Source organism: Oryctolagus cuniculus, chromosome 2 (genome assembly GCF_051225735.1).
Source record: "Oryctolagus cuniculus isolate XC-2025 breed Fujian yellow rabbit chromosome 2, ASM5122573v1, whole genome shotgun sequence".
In the NCBI taxonomy this organism is placed as follows: Eukaryota; Metazoa; Chordata; class Mammalia; order Lagomorpha; family Leporidae; genus Oryctolagus; species Oryctolagus cuniculus.
Genome location: NC_142868.1, coordinates 30448603 through 30464035, shown reverse-complemented (window position 1 = coordinate 30464035; position 15433 = coordinate 30448603). Strand labels below are relative to the sequence as shown.

Genomic DNA, 15433 nt, shown 5'->3' with positions numbered 1-15433 from the left:
GGAGTTTTAACTGGATGATCATTGCCATGTCTTCAAACACTGAATGTCCCAATTCAAGGAAATGTAATTCCTTGTTTAGTCCTTGGTGTATTCTGCCATAGCAAGACAGTATCTTACCTTTTACTTTATTCTTTAAAAGTACATGATAAGTACACTTTAAAAATATGAATGAATAAGTAATTGTGAAACAGTAATTACTACAGAATTTCAGAGGACCACTGCCACTCTCTTGTCTAGGTTGTTAGGGAATGCTTTCAAAAGAAGGGAGCATCATTGAACCACTACTGTGAAGGCAGTAGTCCTTGGTTTCTTTGTGTGGGCGCTTCCTGAGGTGATAAGATTATGAGAATTGAAGAGTTTCCGGTTGGAGATGGCATCAGGTAGGTTTCCTGAAATTAGTTTTGGATGTGGTGGGTTTTAGGCATTTGATTTTGCTCAGAGGTATATGTCTAGAAGGTATTGAAGTACCCGTAGCTGTGGAACATATTGTATAGGATATGGTTTTAGCCCTGGATGAATGTGAGATCATGTAATTTTAGTGTTAAGACTGAGAATATCAAGAGTACTAAAATTGCATGAAAATCACTTGAGATTTGTGAGCACTTGGAAAACTCTTCAGTGTTACATAAAAACAGATTGCTGAGAACTGTACCTGAATTTAGTGCTTAAGAAATGTATGCCACTCAGTGGGAGAATCAACAGAACCTGTGGAATCATATTGGGAATTGGTATTCTTTATAGTGATTTTGTTCCTGTTTATTTTTAAGTTTTCTTTTTGCTACACTGGAGAAGAAAGATAATGGTCAATTTTAAAAGTTGAAAGTATACAGGCAGCTCTGTTGCAATAAAACTAAATATGTACATACAAAGAAATATATCACTTATAATAATACATTTTATTTTAGAAGCAGCTTATAATTAATAATGAAAACAGAACAGAAATATAGTTTCTCTCCCAGTAGTTTATTTCATTGCCAGGAAAATGGCAAACAATCTCTGGCACTTTTGTAGTCAGTTCTGTCCCAAGAGTAATTATATTTACAGTATAACTAGTTATCAGTAATTGAAGATAGAAGGCCATCAAGCTGCTAGTTCTATTGACCATTGCATTTTCCATATAAGGAAGAATCTAAGTAGCCTGTAAGTACCACATAGGAACTTAAGGAAAATGGATTGGGAGTGTTGTGCAGGGGAGTGTATCTGACTCACCCTAAGAAATAGATTGTGTTCTTGGAGTGTCATGTGTTCTGATATATCTGTTATCCTTAAGTATTATTTTCTACTAAAAAGTAAGAAAAAGAGCTATTTTCCCTCACGAGAGTTCTATACACAATAATTGTGTATTAGTAAAGTTAAATAGTGTACAGGCAGCGATTACATGCAGTTGGTTTCTACTCAGTTAAATTTTATTAAAATGTATTTGAATGATTGCTATACAATGCGTGAAATGAATTGGTAGTTCTAATTCCTCCAGTTATCAAGAATGTATGTACTAGGGGCTGGTGCTGTGACATGGTAGGCTAAGCCTCTGCCTGTGGTGCTAGCATCCCACATGGGCACCGGTTTGTGTCCCAGCTGCTCCTCTTCCAGTCCAGCTCTCTGCTATGGCCTGGGAAAGCAGTGGAGATGGTCCAAGGGCTTAAGTCCCTGCACCTGCTAGGAGACCCAAGGTAGCTCCAGACTCCTGGCTCTGGATCTGCTCATTTGGAGAGTGAACCAACAGATGAAAGAGCTTTCTCTTTGTCTCTCCCTCTCTCTTTCTGTAATTCTACCTCTCAAATACGTAAATTTTTTTTTCAAAAAAGAATGTATGTATTCTAGACAGTTGATACTGAACAAAGAAAATACACATAATTTTGAATTTGGAAGAATTTCCCAAATGTTAGATTGCAAGTATTACCAGATGACTTGGTCTTGGCATGTTCATGAATTGTCACTCATGAAAGCTGCCCATTTGTGTCCTTTGGCACTTAGAGCATACAGGAAGAGATAGAACAAGGAATTTTTTCCAGATAATATGCAGGCCTGGGAAAACAGTCATTGCCAGCAATAGAAGAGACCGGTACCATGAACTTGTTGCATATTAATTTGTCATTGATCAGATCACATAAAAGAGATCACAATAATTCATTGTGTATTTAATTATGTGCTAGATGCTTGGCTGATCACTTAACCTATTTTATTTCATTTCATCTACCAGGAGTTGTTTATAGTACTTATCACACCTTTGCACAGAGACATTATATAACTCTATCGAGGCAACCTGCTGCAAAGTAAATGAGCAAGCAATTGAATCAAGTTTTCCAAATCCAGCCCATATGTTCAGTGCTAAACCTCTTCCTATTCTGAAATCAAGGGCAAATCAGATATTTAATTTTTTTAAAAAATTCTTATAAACTCAGTTTGTTAGTTCCTAGATACACACACACACACACACACACACACACACACACACACTACTCCCACCCCGATAATTTATTTTATTAGATTATATTGGGATTCAAGATCCCTATTTGAGAGTTAGTATTTTTGTATAAGAAATTGAGTATTTCTAGTAGTTTGAAAAACATATTTTTTGAAGATGGTATCAATTTTATTGTTCCAGTTATATTTTTAAGAGCTTTTCTGATTAATAAAATGATAGCTCAGAATAATAGAAATACTAGTTTTATTACCCACAGTGTTAACTCTAAAGAAACTGCCCTGAACTCCAGCCTAGCCCATGACCAAGAATGGGAGAGGATTTTATGCTTTAGTAATGGTAACAGTATGTGGGAATTTGATTAGAATGAAAGGTAATATTTAATAAATGAAATAGTACCTACTAGGATGCACAGTATCTTTTACTGGGGCAGTCAACTACTTTAAGGAATATAGTAAATCTTCAGATTGTTAGACTTGAAAACAAATTAGGAGTTTTCCCAAGTTGCTCACTTAATGACTTTCTTTAGTTCATTGATTATGTGCAATAACTGATGTCTTTTTCAATTAAATGCAGATATTCATTCTCAATCAATTTGATCATTTTTTCTTTAACTTTTTAATTGCGAAGAGGTTTCCTCTGCTCAATAACCTGTATGATGTCATGCCTAGGATTTGTATCATGGACTGCATTGCATGTGACATCAGTTTGTTGAGATAAGAAAGATCCAGTGAATGCTGTATGACTGTAGAACAAAGGAGGATTGCTTATGTGGCAGTAGAATTATTAGTGCTCTAAAGTCAGGAATTTCAAAAATTTGGCATTTAGAAGGATTAATGAGGTATAAAGGAGTCCAGTTATCACAGGTTTCCAGAGAAAGAAGAAGCCTGATTCATAGCAGAGAGACTGAGTTATGAGCAGAATCTTAAAGAATTATAAAGCAGAGCCCCTGCTACAAAGATCTAAATAGGAAGAATTTGATCCATAGCTTAAAAGTACTCATGCTGGGTATGAAACTACGAACTGAAAAACTCAAGTTGAACTCAACCTTAACAAGGTATGGACAGCGAAGTACTGGATAGCTGGTATGAATTTTGTCCTTAATCAGATTCTTGGGGAGCAAGGGAGATTCCTGCTCAGAATGAAATGAAGTGACACTATGAGACTAAAGTACCCCAGAGTTGACAGGCCACACCATACTTGAAGAGGGAAATACTGGAAGCCATTCTGTTCATAGCCTGGATTTTGATGTGTGAAACATCACACAAGATGTCACTCAAAGCATATACCTTAATCTGACACTTAATTGGAGGGTGTATTTCTATTTATATTAGCATTTTGAGAGCAGATAGAAATATAGCTGGGAACGATTTTATAAATTCATTTAAATTCACAGGATTTATCATTGAATTTCATATTTCAAAATTCCTTTTGTTCTTCCATCATCCATAAATATTCTTCTCAAAACTTTCTTTCCAAATCTGTATATTTCAAGATTTAACTAATATACTCACCTACTTACAGTAATTATTGGAAACAGTTTCAGCAAATACATACCTAAAGATAAAAAATATTTTTCTTTAACTTATTTTCTCTTTGACCTATGAATGGTTTACTTAGACCCTGGATATAGACATTTCTTATTGGTAAAAATTGATGTTTGATTAATTTGAATAAAAATATAAATAACAAAGGTATTTCAGAAGGTGTGAGTGGTGCGGCTGGCATTGTACTGAAGTAGGTAAAGCCACCATCCCATATGGGCACCTGTTTGTTTCTAGCTGCTCTATCCAGCAGCTGCTAATGGCCTGGGAAAAGCAGCAGAATATGACCCTAGTGTATGAGCCTCTGCCACCATATGGGAGACCTGGATGAAGCTTTTGGCTTTTGCCTGACTGAACCTGGCTATTGCAGCTACCTGCGGAGTAAACCAGCAGATGGACGATCAATCTCCCTCTCTCTCTCTCTCTCTCTCTCTAACTCTGCCTTTTAAATAAATAATCTTGGAAAAGAAGATGTCAATGGATTTTTGGCTGGCTTGAGCAATATACATTATCTGTACCTTACAATCTGATTATAACTTATTTAGTGCTGTTAAAAATAATGTTTTTAAATCAAAAATATTATAAATGTCTTTCTCCACTTTCCTGTTTAAATCAGCTGAATCATCAAGTCCTCAGTGTATTCTAGGTTGTTAACTATCTTTATACTTACTTACCCTTTTTCTTAACAATGGAACATTCTTAAAACATTTTTGTGGCACTAAATAGTAAGAGATATCTTACCATATAGTAGTGTGTTTTTCAGTACTCATTTCAAAAATCATAACGTACCTACAAAGAACCTATTAGTATGCTGGTATGATGTTTTAAAAATGTCTGTGACCAGAATGTATGTTATGAAAACGATTAGGATTTCTTAATCACTTTTGTTTGTAGTTTGGATCAGTGATATGATAGATCTCAGAAATTTTTGCTTATTTATTCCATTCTCACATTTCAGTTAGAAGGAACAATTTATGTTTTTTAACTTTTGGTTTTATATGCTAAATATAATTGTAAATATTCGTGTATTTGCTCAGTAAGTAGATTGTTTTTCCAGATCAACCAAAGATTGTTAGATGTAACACTCAAGAGTTTTTATAAAATCTTTCAGGTTATTTAGTGAATTTTTTACTTGGAACCTTCAAGACTTTGTCACCTAAATAGTAGGCAATTCCTCAAGGTCCTAGTCCCCCTAGACTGCTCAGTCTGACATCTTTTGTGAATGTTATCCAGTGAAGGGGCCACCGCGGTGCTGCTGCACAGGTGCTAGGACTCCTGTTTCACAGGAGGTGCAGACGTTGACCTCACGATGACCCTGTCACAACCACTTGGCTTGAGGTTTTTCGTTTCTTTCCACTATTCTTCAGTTTAAAAGTAGGCAGGTGTATATTTATCTAGATGTTGGAGGAAAGTTTTTGATTGATACAATAATAAGTTTATACATGATAAATACAAATTTAGTGTTCTCAACAAAAAGTGTGTTTAATGGAGTTGAAATTATTTTAAGAGTTTCACACTGACATTACACAAGCAATATAGTTATTATTGAATGTTCTAACAGCAATTTTGCCTTTCGTACTCTTAACTGTTTATTTATAGGACCTTCTTTATTCCTTTAAGAATTCTTCCATTCTTAAATTAAAATTTCTGAAGATGTTTCCCTTCTCTTATATGTATTACATTATTTATACTGGTGCTATGCAAAAGAAACACAATGCAAATTATTTCAAATTGTCTGATAGCTACATTTTAAGACACTGGTATCATTAATTTGACTAGTTTGTATTTAACCTCATATATCCAAAGTACATCATTTCAATATGTGATAGGCATTTAAAATTTTAGTATTTTCTTTTTCTTTTGCAACATGTCTTCAGTATCTGATAGGTAAAGGTTACCACACATCTCAATTCAGACTAACCACATTTCACGTGCTCACTAGACCATGGCTAATTGGACAGCACTGGCAGGTCTTTGTATGGTAAATAATAATTCTCCTGACAAAAAATTGTTCTCGGCAGTTCACCTCAGCTGCTTAGTAGCAGAAAACAAGTTCCTACTTTTTATTATCAAGGCTGAAAATATGCTAATGGTTCTTTGTAGTATTCCAAATATGTGAACATATACCCAACTTAACAAAAATAATGCTGTACTTTGCAGAGAGGCGTGCCCTGGAAAGTATCAAAGAAGGAGTCTTAAAAATCAAAGAAGAACCATCTAAGATACTGTCTGGAAATAAGTTTCAAGACCGGTATTTTGTTTTACGAGATGGGTGTCTCTTTATTTACAAAGACTCAAAGGTATTTGTATAAGTAGAATTTGAATGTGTACATGTTTTTGCTTGTATTGTATTCTTATTTTATACCACTCTGTGTGATATCTGCTAGAAGGAACTGCCTGAAGTAAATGAAATTTGTGTAAGATGGTGATTTATTTGGGAGTCTGAGATACAATGTTAATGTGCCAGTAGTACAGTGAGTAACTATATGGTCTAATTAACTTTCATTTTATAGGACAGAGGATGACTTGAGCCTTTAAGACCAATATGCATTACCTAAACTAACATCTAAATCAGTATTTTAGCAATAAAATTAGGAACAAATGTATCATACCCTAAAGCAAAAGACTTGAATTTGATTAATGGTATTAATAAAAAGTTGAATAAAAAGGCAAAGTAAAAATGAGACTATTTTTATATGTTTGAATGAGTTGACTCATGTAACACTTTTAATTGAATGTAACTGATTTATTCCATATAATTTTGAATTCCTTACAAACTTTTATTAGAGAAACTTTAATAAACTTCAGGTAAAAAGCAGATGTAGATAAATTATGTAGTTTTAAGCATATTGAACATAGCATAGAAAATCTCATTTCTGCAAACATTCAGTTGTGTGAATAAGTAACTTAACCTCTCAACCTCAATTTCTGAATCTGTAATATGATGATGATAGCGTGAGTCACAGGTGCCAGATTGTTGAAATGCTTAAACAAGAGTATATGTGATTTTTTATAAATGTGCAACATTTGTCAATCTGTGTAGTAATAATAGCAGGCTCAACAGAAGATTTAACTAAGAATGTGAATAGGCAAATCCCAAAATGAAGAAAATATATATGTTTATAGTACAAATGAAAGCACTTCAAAAACATGAAGTTTATTTTGGTACAAAGAAAATTTGAAATCTTGCATATGATAAATCATCAATAAGTTCATGAAAATTGCATAATACAAAGAAACCATGGATTTCAAAAATTTTGTGCCAAAATAAACATCTTTTAATTCTATTTTCCATGAACATTTTGACTCAGATTCAGAAGATAAATATTTCTTCCAAATCAACAACAAGAAAGGCAACCAAATAAAAATTTGTGCAAAGGGTTGAACAGAATACATAAGGGAAGGTGTAGAAATGGTCACTAAGCCATTGAACAAAGGCCAATAAACCATTGAACAAAAAGTGATCAATATTGTGTCATTGGAGAAAGTAAAACTATGAGACACTATTTAACACCTACTGGTTTCACTAGAATCTTAAGAATGAACACTCATTATTAATAAAGATATAGAATAATTACAATCATAAAATATTGATGGAAGGGTAAAATCACACAATTAACTGTGTAGAGTTTGGTAGTTTTAAAAACAAAGTTATTTGTATATCTTCCATATGATCTAGAACTTCTGCTAAATATTATGTTCATAAACACACTGAACAATATTTTATTAAATATTTTTTTAACTTTTATTTAGTAAATGTAAATTTCCAAAGTTTATGGATTACTTTGGCTTTCCCCCCCATAACTGCCCTCCACTCTCACCCCTCCCATCTCCTGCTCCCTCTCCCATTCCATTCACATCAAGATTCATTTTCGATTATCTTTATATACAGAAGATCAATTTAGTATATATTAAGTAAAGATTTTATCAGTTTGTACCCACACAGAAACACAAAGTGTAAAATACTGTTTCAGTACTAGTTACAGCATTACTTCACATTGGACAACACGTTAAGGACAGATCCCACATGAGAAGTAAATACACACTGACTCCTGTTGTTGACTTAACAGTTTGACACTCTTGTTTATGGCGTCAGTAATCTCCCTAGGCTCTAGTCATGAGTTGCCAAGGCTATGGAAGCCTTTTTAGTTCGCCGACTTCGATCTTATTCAGACAGGGTCATAATCAAAGTGGAAGTTCTCTCCTCCCTTCAGAGAAAGGTACCTCTTTCTTTGCTGGCCCTGTTCTTTCCACTGGGATCTCACTCGCAGAGATCTTTCATTTAGGTCTTCTTTTTTTTTTTTTAATTAAATATTTTACATAGAACTAGAAGACAACAAACAGTTTGAAGCCTCCAATACAAAGAAATGAGAAATGTTTAAGTAGAAGTAAATGCTACTTACCCTTGAATACTCATTACATATTGTATGTGTATAATGGAATTGTCTCCCTCTGTCCCATAAGCACACATAATTCCTGGTGTCAGTTAAAAACTTTTAATGTGCTAAGCAGCTTTATTCATACAAGCTAAAGCTTGGACATATCCCAGACGTCCAGCCAAAAGAGAATGGTGTATTTATGCTGTGGAATCTCCTCAGCAATAAAAATGAATGAATAACTGGGCTTGCAGCAACATTGGTGAATTTTTAAAATTTTATTAAACAAAGTGGCTTGATATAAAATAGCACTATATGAGTCTATTCATAAGTCTGAGAACAGGCAAAATCATTATAATGATGATAGAAGTCAGAATATATCTGAATTGGGGAGAAAGATTACTGTGGAACTTCTAGAAAGAAGGATCAACAGAGAACTTTCTAGATGGAAATGTTCTCTATCTTGTTTGGGGTCGTGGTCATGTGGTTGTATACTGTACAGTTACATCTGTATATTAAGACTGAAGTAGTATAGAGGTGTTTGGTTGGAATGTAGCAAGGCAGTCAGCAAGACCTGGAGAACCCTTCTTTTGATGTTGAATTGAACAATTCACTTGAGTAAAAATTGCTTACAGACCTTAAGTATCATTTTATGTTGTTCTGGCATGGAGATGTACACAGAAATACCAGATTAGAACATCTTTGTAGATGTTATGAGGAAAGAATAGCTGGACAGATTTCCAAAGCTGCAGCTCCAAGTTTTTGTGTGATCTGTTGACCTCTCCAACAGTTTAACCACTCTCCATGTAAATTCCATCAGCAGGGAAGCCTCCATGTGATGCAAATGAATTTGGGTTGTATTTCCATTTTGTATGTGCATTCCACTGTTTTATTCCTTGGAGGACAATGGGATGGCCAGGCAGAAGGATACCCTTCTGCTCCTATCCTGAATTTAGAGAGATGAATTCTATGCTGTACTTGAGCTCCCACTTCATTATCCACTGGACAGACACAGAAGGGAATGAGCCTGGATGTCAAGTGTGTGTTATTATTTGTTCCAATTCTTCAGTTTTATCAGGAGAGGAATAGCCGAGTTTATACAAATAAGTCATGTGATTATTTGTGGTTCTGTGAATGAACCACATCAAGTGTTAAGGTTCATGAACTTTAGATTTGCATTTGGGAAAGTAAAGGCTTGATTTCTCAGCTGACTCTTCGGAACTGCATCGAATTTAACTTTGTTTGGTATTCTGCAATGGGCCATACGCATTCTGCAACCTGATTTCCTGAATCAATGCCTTTCCATCTCTCTTGCAGTATTTAAAAATCAACCTGAACTTTTTAGTACCATCAAGAAACTAACAACTTCCATTGTGTCGCAGCAGAAGATTGCTAGGAACAAGTAGTAGTGACAGCTGTAGCTAACATTCCAGGGGTTACAGTGTGTGAAATAGAATTCTCTTTATTTTGCTTGGATTATGCCATTTTATCATTCCAACTCCAAGAAATTTGTACTATTACTCTTCCTACTTTACACATGAAGAAATAGAACAACACAAATATTACGTAACTTGTAAAAACTCACATAATGAGTAAGTGATGGAATCAGAATTCCCAAGTGTCAGATGTGAAAGGCCTTACCCAAGAACATACTAAAGAAGCTTAATAAGCTCACATTATATTGTTTGTTTTGATAACAGTATTTTATTTAGGGAAGATAAATTTGTTTCATTGAAATTGTCTCAATCATTTTCAAATGTGGATATATCTAAAATTTATGATTTTTTAAATTATGTTTTTTCCTTTTTGCTAAAGTAAACTTTAATATTTGTCAGAAGGAAGCTTGCTAACAGAGAAGTGGCTCTTACAGATGTATTGTTTTTATGACATGAGGGATCTCACATCTCTTGACAGAATATATTTTAAGAATTTAGGCCGGCACCGCAGCTCAATAGGCTAATCCTCCGCCTGTGGCGCCGGCACACTGGGTTCTAGTCCCAGTTGGGGCGCCAGATTCTGTCCCAGTTGCCCCTCTTCCAGTCCAGCTCTCTGCTGTGGCCCGGGAGTGCAGTGGAGGATGGCCCAAGTGCTTGGGCCCTGCACCCCATGGGAGACCAGGAGAAGCACCTGGCTCCTGCCTTTGGATCAGCGTGGTGCGCTGCCCGCAGCGCGCTGGCCGCAGTGGCCACTGGAGGGTGAACCAACGGTAAAGGAAGACCTTTCTCTCTGTCTCTCTCTCTCTCTCTCTCTCTCTCACACTGTCCACTCTGCCTGTTAAAAAAAAAAAAAAAAATTTGTAGCATTTTGAAAGAATCATCCAACTCAATATAAAATAATTCATATTCATTAATAAGCAGTGATAAGCTCTAGAGTTTGTCTGAGACTGTGTTCTTTAAGGACACTGAACAGTTTTAAAACATCACAGTGGCCAAAGAGTATGGATTTCTAATCTGAATATTAAGTGTATAACAGCTTTATTTGCACATCTGTCAGAATAGATTAATGCAAATAATATTTTATAACAGATGAGAGATCATATTTTTCCTTTTTTTTTTTTTTTTTTTTGACAGGCAGAGTGGACAGTGAGAGAGAGAGACAGAGAGAAAGGTCTTCCTTTGCCGTTGGGTCACCCTCCAATGGCCGCCGTGGCCAGCGCGCTATGGCCGGCGCACCATGCTGATCCGAAGCCAGGAGCCGGGTACTTCTCCTGGTCTCCCATGGGGTGCAGGGCCCAAGCACTTGGGCCATCCTCCACTGCACTCCCTGGCCACAGCAGAGAGCTGGCCTGGAAGAGGGGCTACCGGGACAGAATCCAGTGCCCCAACTGGGGCTAGAACCCGGTGTGCTGGCGCCGCAAGGTGGAGGATTAGCCTAGTGAGCCGTGGCGCCGGCCCATATTTTTTCCTTTAAACTAAAATAGCTATTATTTTTTAACATACAGTTTTAATTTCCTGGATACTACTTCATGTTGCTGATCTCACCCTGTTATCATTGATGCTAAAGTCATTGTCAATGTTAATTTGTAAAGTGGTTTTATAGTAAATAACAGTAAAATCCTCCAACCTAGTTAAGTAAAGATTTGACTCTGGTTTGGACATTTGCCAGGGTTATATGTGTGTTTGTATGTATTTGGGAAATGAGAAAGGAGTAGAACTCACAAATTGCAGAGTGTATTTAAAGAGACTTTGTGTTAATTAGAGATAATTTATGAATGCTCATTAACAACAAATTAGAGTAATACACAGGGGAAGATATATTTTGTTTTGTAAGTTTTCCCTACATGGAAAATGTTAATTAAAATGTTTTCAGACTTGATTTACATAAAAGGTAAGAGGTTTCAAAGAATATTAACATTACTCTATTAATGATGTGAGAAAAGCAAATGAGTTTGGGGGATGACATTAAAATTGCATGTATTAGTAAGAAAACTTTTTCTAGCTACAGGAGTAATTTTTAAGCAACTCATCAATTATCTTAGTTTAATTTTTTACTTTGAAATACAGTAGCTGAGGCTGGCACCATTGCTTACTTGCCTGCAGAACCAGCACCCATATGGGCGCCAAGTTCTAGTCCTGGTTGCTCCTCTTCCAGTCCAGCTCTCTGCTGTGGCCCAGGAGGGCAGTTGGAGGATGACCCAAGTGCTTGGCCCCTGCACCCGCATGGGAGACCAGGAGGAAGCACCTGGCTTGTGGCTTCAGATCGGCGCAGTGCACCGGCCACATCGTGCTGGCCGTAGCGGCCACTTGGGGGGATGAACCAATGGAATGAAGATCTTTCTCTCTGTCTCTCTCTCTCTCTCACTGTCTAACTCTACCTCTCAAAAAAAAAAAAAAAAGTAGCTGAAGCAGTACATCACAGGCATCTTAACACTTTAGTATATTGAGCTTTTTAGAGAAATTCTCAAGTAATTGCATATATCAAGAGATGATTGTATTGAGCCAACAGTGAAGTTGTCTTGCCAAACAAGATTTTCTTTTACATAACTTCCCATTAGGGTCCTTATAGTTCCTGTTTAGGCATATGCAGTTTGAAGATTGAAACAGAAAAGGCATTTCTATCCACAATTGCTGATCTCCTCCCAAATTATCTCATTTGTATTCCTTTGTACAGAATATGGTATAACGTAATGAGCTATGTGCCAGGAGAAGATTTGGGGGAATTTCTTTTATTGCTTGAAACTCTCAGTCTACTATCCGAATTTCTTCAAAGTATATCCAGTCCATGGTCTATCAATACCCTGTAGCTATAAAGACTATACCCCAAGCATAGTATTTCTCATTCCAAGATATGAAGGCTTCATCTTCCTCCTAATGCTGAAATTGCTGCTGCTTTACCCTGCTGCCTCAGTTGCAACTGTATCTGGGGGAATAGTTGTTTGAACTCTTGGAGAAGACATGATCTGTTTTAACCTCTGACCAAAATGCCTAGGAGTCACCTCTGCTGCTTACATTACTAATAGCTAACTTTCCTCCCCTTGAATATATCCTATGGTATGGTATTTGCTGTTATACTAAGCTACCTCATTTTTCTGTAATGGGAAGGACAAATTATTAAAATGTTCTTCCTTAAAAACTTAGGAAATAGACCAAACAATCAATGTGCAAAAATCAATTCTCAGTTGGAAATAAAAGTAAAAATGCTGAAACTTATAACAAATGGCTTTATTTTTTAAGATGTATTTATTTATTTGAAAGGCAGAGTTACAGAGTCAGAGAGAGAGACAGAGAGAAGGAGAGTGACAGAGAGAGAGAGAAGTCTTCCATTCGCTGGTTCACTCCCTAAATGGCTACAATAGTCTGAGCTGGGCTGGAGCTTCTTCTGGGTCCATTTGGATTTGGGCCATATTCTACTGATTTCCCAGGCCGTGGCAGAGAGCTGGATTGGAAGTGGAGCAGTCAGGACTCAAACCAGTTCCCATAGGGATACTAGCACTACAGAGAGCGGCTTTACCTGCTATGCCACAGTACCAGCCCAAGGAGATGGCCTTAATAAGAAGTAAAAAATCAGTTTAAGAAAATTACAAAATTCACTGACAGAAGTTAATGGATGTTTAGTCTACTAATGATGATATATAGCTTATTTTTAGTTTCTGAAAGGAAAATATTTTTAGAATTTGGCAAAATGATTAGATAATAGACCTCAAAGTTTAAATAGATAAAAATAACTTGCAAACACTTTTGGGGTAAAAAATAAAGTAGTTGTGAAATATCTTCCCAACAAATTATTATTGTTAAATAAAGCTAAGATAACTTAATATAATCCTTGTAAAAAAAAATGAACAGAACCAACAAACATCTCCACAAATGCCAAACAACAAACACACCAATTCAAGAAACAAGAATAAGGAAGACAATAGATGCCCCCAAAAGAACACAACACTTCAATACTAGATTGTGAAGATGATGAGATCAAAGAAATGGAATTAAAAAATTGATCATAAGATTGCATAGAAGTAATCAGAAGCAAATTAAGGAACTACGGAAATCTGTACAGGATATGAAATAAAATTTCTCCCATGAAATTTGAGATCTAAAGAGAAATCAAAGTGAAATGAAAAATTCAATAGAACAGATAAAAAATGCAATGGAGAGCTTTAACAACAGAATCAGTAAAGCAGAAGAAAGAATATCAGACTTAGAAGACAAAGCACAGGAAATTATACAGTTGAACCAAAGACAAGAAGAGGAAATTAGAAAACTAAAAAACACTGCTGGAGATCTACAGGATACTATAAAATGACCTAACATATGGATTCTGGGATTTCCTGAAGGTGTGGAAAGAGTAGTGATTAGAAGGCCTTTTTAGTGAAATAATAACAGAAAACTTCCCTAATTTGGAGAAAGAAAAGGTTGTCCAAGAACAGGAAACACACAGAACTCCTAATAGACATGACCAGAAAAGATCTTCACCATGACACACTGTAATCAAACTTAGCAAAGTAAAGCTAAAACAGTCTTAAACAACAAGTACAAAGCCAGAGGCATCACAATACCAGATTTCAAGACATACCACAGGGCAGTTATAATCAAAACAGCCTGGTAATTGTACAAAAATAGATGAATAGACCAATGGAGCAGAATAGAAACACTAGGAATCGACCCAAACATTTACAACCAACTATATTTGACCAAGGAAAAACCAATCCCTGGAGCAACGATAATCTCTTTAACAAATGGTGCTGGGAAAACTGGATTTCCACATGCAGAAGTATGAAGCAAGACCCCTACCTTACATCTGACACAAAAATCCACTCAAAATGGATTAAAGCCGGCGCCACGGCTCAATAGGCTAATCCTCTGCCTAGCGGCGCTGGCACACCGGGTTCTAGTCCTGGTCGGGGCACAAGATTCTGTCCCGGTTGCCCCTCTTCCAGGCCAGCTCTCTGCTGATGGCCCAAGTGCTTGGGCCGTGCACCCCATGGGAGACCAGGAGAAACACCTGGCTCCTGGCTTCGGATCAGCATGGTGCGCTGGCCGCGGCAGCCATTGGAGGGTGAACCAATGGCAAAAGGAAGACCTTTCTCTCTGTCTCTCTCTCTCACTGTCCACTCTGCCTGTAAAAAAAAAAAAAAAAAAAAAGGATTAAAGATCTACATTTACAACTCAATACCCTTAAATTATTAGCATTGGGGAAACTCTACAAGACATTGCCACAGGCAAAAAGTTCTTGGAAATGCCCCCAGAGGCACAGGCAATCAAAGCCAAATTTAACAATGGCATTACTTCAAACTGAGAAGTTTCTGTATGACAAAAGATACAGTAAGGAAAGTGAAGGGGCAACTGACATAATGGGAGAAATTATTTGCAAACTATGCAACTGATAAAGGATTAATAACCAGAATCTACAAAGAGATCAAGAAACTGCACAGCAACAAAAGAAACAACCAAGTTAAGAGATGGTCCAAGGACTTAAACACATTTTTCAGAAGAGGAAATCCAAATAGCCAGTAGACACATGAAAAAATGTTCAGGATCAGCAGCTTTCAGGAAAATGCAAATTAAAAACACAAATTTTAACCTCCCCCAGTTAGAATGGATTTCATTAGAAATCAACAAACAACAAATGCTAGTGAGGTTCTGGAGAAAATGGTA

General features: G+C 36.3%; 1 protein-coding gene across 14 annotated transcripts in view; it reads left to right on the top strand.

Moving 5' to 3' along the window:
• Positions 1 to 15433, top strand: part of ARAP2 (ArfGAP with RhoGAP domain, ankyrin repeat and PH domain 2) — a 209370-nt gene that overhangs the window by 174336 nt on the left and 19601 nt on the right. For 13 of the 14 annotated variants that reach the window (XM_070069629.2, XM_070069624.2, XM_089327077.1 and 10 more), the window contains one exon: positions 6127 to 6266. In XM_070069629.2, coding sequence (XP_069925730.1) covers positions 6127 to 6266 — 140 coding nt within the window. Of the gene's footprint in view, positions 1 to 237; positions 337 to 6126; positions 6267 to 15433 lie in introns of those variants that run through there. The other variant, XM_089327079.1, reaches the window with a different exon arrangement.